General features: G+C 41.8%; 1 protein-coding gene across 1 annotated transcript; it reads right to left on the bottom strand.

The window, feature by feature from the left end:
• Positions 1 to 1,031: 1,031 nt before the first annotated feature.
• LOC131888907 (F-box only protein 31-like) lies at positions 1,032 to 3,016 on the bottom strand. Its single transcript, XM_059237854.1, has one exon. It carries the CDS (start codon positions 2,942 to 2,944, stop codon positions 1,631 to 1,633), a length of 1,314 nt encoding a protein of 437 aa, XP_059093837.1. The 5' UTR covers positions 2,945 to 3,016; the 3' UTR covers positions 1,032 to 1,630.
• Between the last annotated feature and the right edge of the window lie 4,961 nt (positions 3,017 to 7,977).

Genomic DNA, 7,977 nt, shown 5'->3' on the forward strand with positions numbered 1-7,977 from the left:
TCATGTACGACAACCACCGTTGCTTTTTCTTCTTCTCGTTCTTCTTCTTCTTCTTCTTCTTCTTCTTCATCGTCATCTCGTCCTTACTCACTTTCACTACCAGGCGTCGAAGCAGCATCTTGGCTTCAACAGATGGTGTTACACTGTTGTATCATGTGCGGTAGTCCATCACGTGTTTTTCCGACAGGACAAACAAGTTTGGTATGTTGTGCAGCAATGACTCGGATTGCAACACATTGGTGCACGGCACGGATGTACTGTATACTGTTCTGATCGGGACCGAGGGTTCCTATTTTTTTTTATGAAAAGTTCCCACTCTTGAAATCAATTAAATGTTCTGTTGTCGCTCGTTGGTCCATAGGTCTGGGTTGGGACCGATGAGTTTGAAAACAAAAGCAAAGCCTGTTTGTCTGTCTGTCCGTCTGTCTGTCAAGGTCTCGAAAGGTCCCGTTTGTCTAGCAAAAGACTTTCTGCAGAGCGTGAAATGAGGCCTCACACTTCAAGTTGCAACCTCAAAGACACTCCTTTGGCGTTCCGTCATCACTCAGGCTCAAAATCAGATCGAATTGCCACCGTGAACACCGTACAAGCGTACGAACAACGAATGTGTGGTCATTTTCAACTCCTATAATCTTAAAACTGAATAGATCCATCAACAGATAGTGTATGGTTTACAATGGAATAGAAGTCTTTGCCTTTGGCTAATTCTCTTTCCCGCACGCCTAACTAAAGAAAAAAACGATTTTCGAAGCGTTCAGTAACTTTTTGAAATCAACACGTGATAAAATTCAGTTATTTGGTCAGTCTCCATTTTCTGTTGACAAAGCGTTTAAAATGAATGATCCAGCTCAAAACGAGAGAATGATGAGAGAGGTGTTCGGAAAACACTTCTGAGATCCATCTTGGCACCTTTTTTCCGACTTCTCATCATCAGCATCACAATCATCATCGTCATTGCCGACTGATGACGAAACTGTAATTGACAACACTTTCGTCCGGGCTCTTTTGCGAAAATGTTGACAAGTTAAGAATGAATCAAACGGAAAAATATATTATTGCCTTCTCTTATCAATTTGCCTTAAACCTCGACGTTGAGTTCTTCATGTTGGAGATTGGCAGAATCATGTTGTATGGTTGCCTCGTACGTCACTTGAACATGGACATCAGTCACGGCTAGTATGTCGTGTCCATGGCATATTAGACATCCACAGGAACACACAAGCAAGCTATTGCGACCAACCAACAAGGGAGGCTTCCAAAATAGAAAGTGTTTTCTTTTTCATTTTCCAGATCTTCAATTGATGCCTCGACAGACGTCTTAGGCTCAAATATTTCAATAAGGCGAATCTCGAATCTGAAAGTGATTTTTCAGATGTGACAGGACAAAGCAATGTTTCCAGACGGACCCCAGAGAAAGCTTTAAAATTGGGCTTGACGAATAGCGCACATCAACACATCAACAATATTTTCAACAATAGAGACGTCTGACCACAATAGAAACATCATTTAGTTTCGGTTTCCTTGTCAGGATGAGACTCAAATTGTACGGATATTAAAGCGCGCCGGATTTCCCCCACAACTTAAGCAAGCACCTGAAGATACACCGTCTCTTTAGAATGATATAATTTTTCTATTCCTGATCAATAGCATCTGCTGACATCGCAGATTCACATTCAGAGAGGGGATCAAAACAAACGCGATCGAGATCGGTCTGAATCCGATGATAGAAGCTCAAGGACGCCAATTCAATAAAGAGAACAGCGAACAGGTCGTCGTTTATCACAAGAAAGTGCCCAGAGATGAATTGGGGATGTCGAAACCCGTGACCCGCAATCTGGCATTGGCACAAAAATCGGGATTGCGCGTTTCGCACCTGGGGTAAATCTGAGCGAGTCTGGACTTGGTTCGGGATAATCAAGGATTGTGCAGGATGCTCTTTCCAATTAAGCTTAGGCTGATTTTTATCCGGCAGGACTTCACTGAGGCACTGAAGGTCGGCCTGCTCATCGGAGCTCAGTACGATAAAGTCTGAAAGGTTCCCTTTGAAAGTGACTTGATCAAATGGGATATTGGGATCACCGGTCACCTTAATGCACAAAAATTCGGTCTCATCGTCACCGGTTTGTTGGAACTGTAAGTTGACTATTTCAATGCCATGGGGTCCATAGGTGCCTTTGAACAACCCTGGACGAATGGGGACTTCACTGGGATTGGGCGGGCTCAATTGTTTCAACCTTTGGAAACACAGGTTGGTACGCTTATGGTACAAACTGAGGAATTGCATGGTCAACAACTGATGCTCTCCTCGATTGTAAGGTGCACCCGTGTAGATCATGGCGAAATGATTCAACTCCTCAAACCAGGAGAGGGGATCCAAGGTCAGGTCTGGGCAATTGGACAAGTCCAACCACAAACGGTCTTTCAAGTCCTTGATCTCAATGATTGATCCTCCCAACCACCGATCCTTGGGCTCTGCATTAATGAGAACATTGTGCTCCAAATCCAGGCCTATGGAAAAGAAGTGCTTGACCCGGAGATTGCTCAGGACATTCGGATTGCAAGGTGGAATCCATTCAATGAAATGAAGAGCATGATCGTGGTAATAAAATTGATGTAGACTGCCGTAGTGCTCGAGATCGAATCGCTGCCATAACCCGAGATATCGGCCGTATTTGACGAGGATTTTCTGGAAAAAAGCCTTGGACGAGAAGCCACTATGAGGCTGGAGATGGATGCGATATTCCCTTCGAGTCAATGCGTCCCAAACGGTCTCGGTATCACAGATGGATTGGCCAACGCGACACGATTGAGCCAAGGCAGGCACAGAGACCACGGGTAGGAATGACACCACGTGGCAGAGGATCTCAGGAGGTAGATCAATGAGTGACAGGGAAGCATCATCATCATTTTCGTCATCACAGTTGTTATTGGGCATATCACTCATTTTGCGGTTTTTGCTCTAGATCTTATCATTCCGACATAACCTCAAGCAACTTTGAAGCAATGGGAGAGAGATGACAGTGTTGCTGGGGCATTTGAGAATGCTAATACCAAAGAGCTGTTGAAATTATGCCAAAATGTGGGTTGAGAAATCACCGTGGTTCTCGCATGTCTATCTATAGACACCTATGGCACAATGAATGATAATGATGATGAACCTTTATTCAGGGTGTCGTTTATGATATGGGTTGCAAGGAATAAAGAAGTTCCATCCCACAAACCGAATGGTTTGTTTTCGTCGGGGGACAGTAAGGAGGAATGGCCAACCAGCCGCACAAGCTACAACTTCACACTTTCCTTCTTGACTTAAGCCAGGTTCATAATATCTGACGTTTTAATCCTTTCAAGGTAATACTAAGAAGGTTGCACCCAAACTGGAATCATTCGTTAAACTGTATTTGAACATTGTGCCTTTAGTAACCGCAGCAACTTTTACTTAATATTTAGTCAAAAAATGCATGCGGTGAAGTTCAACTCTCATAAGGCCTTACATGGAATAGAAATACGTCTTTTGTTCTCAAAGTTGCCTCCTTGCTCCAATTTCCCTCACTTGCCGACTATATGTCTTCCATCCCCAGTCGTGGAGCCAGGTTTCTAGAATTTGGCACTAATCTTACCAAATGGGCAAATATCCATGTCCAACACATAAGGTGACCACCTGGCTCGCGAGCAATAAGGTTCAGTTTTTATGGCCTTCCAAAATTCTCCTCTGAGCAATAAGTTGAAAAATTAAAGTTACGACTTCAATGGTACATTTTTGTAGATGGTTGCGGTGTGGTGGTGAGCCCATCATTCGAGTGCAACTTTATTCAATGATTGCATGTGTTACATACCAATTTTAAAGCATTTTCCATACCTGAAGGGAAAGCTCAAGCGAGCAAGAGGAATCCTTCAAGCTCTACTTCAAGCCTCAAAATTAGCTTGATGCAGTATTTGATCGCTAAACTTAGTCACCCTAGGCTCCTCTGAAAAAGGATATATATTGGCCACTGATTATACGATTAGAAGAACTGGACCTGGTTTCAATTCTGAAACAGGAATCATCAATAGATGCAGCCATTGATCAATTAGCTTCAGTTTTTAAGAAACGTAGATCTCGTCAATTTAAGGTAGGTCATTTTTATCAAAAATAATAAATCTTTTTTTGCGACTCTCGGTCATGCCACCTTGTAAAACAATAAAATTGTGTTTGTAAGCAACTTACACAAATATGTATAAAGATAGATAAAAGAAGAAACTAAAATAATTAAAACAATAGAACATTCTACTAGTGATCTCACAGAAGAGATGACTAGAATTAGTTCAGTGCACTTGAAAAAAGGGAAGAGGTGAGTTACAGATAGTACAAAGACAGATAGTTATAGGTAAGTGATGAAAATCTTGGTTATTGCAGTAGAGTAGATGGGCCAGATTGAACAGATCCTTTGTCAACTCCCGTGGCTGATGGCATTTGGCTGGGAGATGGACAAAGGTACATGACCGCCAATACTCCAAAGGGATGTTGGGTCATGGACAATAAGGTGTTAGCAAGTCCTTGACCGGGAATGACAACTTGTGTCCAGACATCACCTCTGGAAAGGTCAGGTTCCCAACACTGTTGGACACAAACCTTGCCAGCCCAATGGTGAGGGGCTCGGTTTCAGATAGAAAATGTGCCCATGCATTGTTGGCATATTGGGGCATACAGAGGTATTGCTTGAGGAACTTGATGTAGGTGGCATCAGCGGCTTTGAGAGCGGATTGGGCAGAGTTGGGAAGCCAAAGGTGTAGGCCATAGAGAAAATTTGGGGTGACATAGGTCTGGAAGAGTTGAAGGACTATTGGGAGGGGAAGATTCTTAATTTGACCATGTATCTGGCCCTGGCGTTAGTTATTGTGGATTTGAGGTGATTGGTGAATGAGAGTTGGGTGGAGAAGGTGAAATCAACATAGTTAATAGTCCAATTGAAATTGTCAAGAGTTTTATTTATAAGGAAGGAGGTGGGAGGCAGGCAACCTTTTTATGAGAAACCATGGCCTTTGTCTTGATGTTATTGACTTGAAGGCTGTTCTCTTGGCAATAACCATGGAGCACATTGATGGCATTTTGCAATTTGATGGCTGAATCAGCCAAGAATACTAGTCTGCATATTGTAGATATTGAACTGGAAAATGGTTGATGTAGGGGTCTTGGTGTGTAAGAGCTTCGGGCAAGTTGGATACATAAAGATCAAAAAGAATCGGCAATAGTGGATCCCCCTGCAGAAGGCCAATGGAAGTGAAATAACAGGGGGATAGGTCCTCACCAGATTGAATGGAGCATCTGAGTCCCACATAGATGTTGGACAGCAGGATACAGATTGAATGTGGAACTCCCCAAAGTTGGAGTTTGAGGAATAACTGCATTTGGTTCACTCTATCAAATGCTTTGGAGAAATCCACAAAGTGTCTGTACACTCTCCTCTTCTTGCTTATGATAGAATACACAATTTCATATAGGAGAGTAGCTGCCGAGGTGGTAAAGCGGCTTCTCAGGAAACCGAATTGGAACTGGGGAAAGAGATTCCTATCCTCAGCCAATCCCAAGAAGCAAGCAGCTAGTAGGGTGGACATCATCTTCAAGAAGGGGTTTTATAAAGTGGATCATTTCAAAGTTAGGTTGTCAAATGCTTATGCAGCTGACCAAGAGTAGGCCAAAAATTCTATTTTAATGTATTGTTTACAACATAACTTGGACCATGTCACCTGAGTTCATCTATTCAACAAGATATTGTAGTTGTATCAAGTGCTTATTTGGAATAAAATGAACGGTTCAAGATATATATAATTTTGGCTTCCATTTGCAGTCCACATCTCTAGAAGTCCGTGGATTAGGCCTCCATCGAAAATGACCAGTTACAAACTGAGAGTAAGGTGGTTCAGGAGGTCAGGTAGATTCCAAAGGTTTTTTCTCTCATGCAAACTCTAATAGAAATATGAAACACCCTGTTGGGCCTTTTGAGGTTGATGGGGAAGCCATTAGCAATGTAGAGACTATGGCTGACATGCTTGGAGATCAGTTCTCTAGTGTGTTCTCAACCCACACTGAGTTTAGAAGCAACAGCTCATTGTTCTAATGACAAATCTGTTGAGATTGATGATGTTAGTCAAATTGAGCAATTTCATGATCTCATAGTTGCAGATCAAGATGCTTTAGTTGCCATTGGGGACTTGAGGCTTTTGTGTTCTTCTGGTCCTAATGGTGTGACATCTCAGTTTCTGATTAGGTGCTCACTGGTTCTTGCTTCCTTATCATTTCTAAGTGCTCAATCACAAGCGGCAAATAAAGATCTTTTTTGATCAAATGTCAGGAGGTTCTGAATATTCATATGGTTCTAGTTTGAATGCCTATGGTATGAGAAAACATGGAACTTTAACAAAGCAAGTTTTCCTCGTCACTAAAGTTAGCTCACGTTGTGCCAATTTTTTAAGGGTGAGATAAGTCCCTCTCCAATAACTAAAGGCCAATTTCTCACACTTCAAATATTGCAAAGGTGTTTGAGAAGATCATAAATCCACACTTGTTGAGTTTCTTGAGGTCAATGAAGTCCTACATTCTAGCCAGCATGGGCTCCGAGCACATTTTAGCACAGTTACCCAACTGATTGAGCATTTAGAGCAGGCTTTTGAGGGACTGGAAAGAAACAAATCAGTTGATGTTATCTATCTTGATTTTGCCAAAGCTTTGGATAAAGCAGATCATGGCCTTTTGTTGAATAGACTTCATGACATTGGGATCCAAGGCAAGGTTCTCATTGGCTAAGAAGCTTCATTCATGATAGGAAGCAAATAGTGAAGGTCAAGGGATCCCTAAGTGACATACATGATATCGAGTCAGGTGTTCCACAAGGCTCCATCTTAGGGCCCCTCTTTTTATGATATTCCCACACAAACCCTGCTTCTCTAGTGAATATTTGCCTCAAATGGCAACCCTTGAACCCAGAATTGGATCGAAATTGCCATCTGCGAAACTAACCGAATTGACAATCATGTACCAATTCATTTAGTAGATGCAATGAGACAAGTTTCTCGCAAATAGTACATTTTTTATATTCTTTGCCCTGCTTAAAAAGCTTAGTATTACTGCCAATCTCTCTTCCTATACTGATGATACAAAGTTAGTTCCTGGTAGGAATGGTCAAGATTCCACTAGCCGGGCAAAGGACCAAGAAAGAATCTACTCTGGGGTAACTGAGAGAAATATGACCCGAACCGGAATGAAATTCAGCTCAATGACCATCAGGTCAATTCCTTTGAATACTCCATAAAGTAAAGCTTTTCAAATGTATGGTTGGATATATAGTACGTTTAAGTCCAGAGATAGCATCACAATGCTAACTCTGTACAAATTGCTTGTTCAGCCACATTTTGAATATGCTTCATCCATTTGGGCTCTAATGATTTCAGCAGGTTTGCAAAAGGTCAAACAAGTCCAAAGATGTTTCACTAGGAACATCACAGGATTGAGAGAGCTCTCATATTGGGAGAGACTAAAAAAGTTGGGACTGTACAGTGTTCAGAGAAGGTACAGAAGGTATTTGATACTGTACACCTTCAAACTTTAAAGCATCCATGAGCTTTGTCCCAACCCAGGATTTAGGGTCAATTCTATTGACCTTAGAAGCTTAATGTGCGTATTGAGAGCACTTTCAAGCCCTCAAGAATCCAGGCTAGTTCAAACAATGAAGTCCACTACTCTTCTTTCTCGGGCTCCTTCATTGTTCAATTTGCTTCTACCTAATATTTGTAAGGACTATGTATTTTTAGATAGCATTCCAGATCAACCCTACATTCAAGGACTGGCTCGGTCTGCCAATTGGAACTCGTTGGTAGACCAAGTACCTATTATAGAAAGATTAAAAGGTAAAATATAGACAAATCATTTTAGTAGTACTGGGAATTACATTTCCTGTAGCGGTTAGAAAAGCCCATGAAAACCCAAACCAAAATGATAAAAAC

This window comes from Tigriopus californicus, chromosome 10 (assembly GCF_007210705.1).
Source record: "Tigriopus californicus strain San Diego chromosome 10, Tcal_SD_v2.1, whole genome shotgun sequence".
Lineage (NCBI taxonomy): Eukaryota > Metazoa > Arthropoda > Copepoda > Harpacticoida > Harpacticidae > Tigriopus > Tigriopus californicus.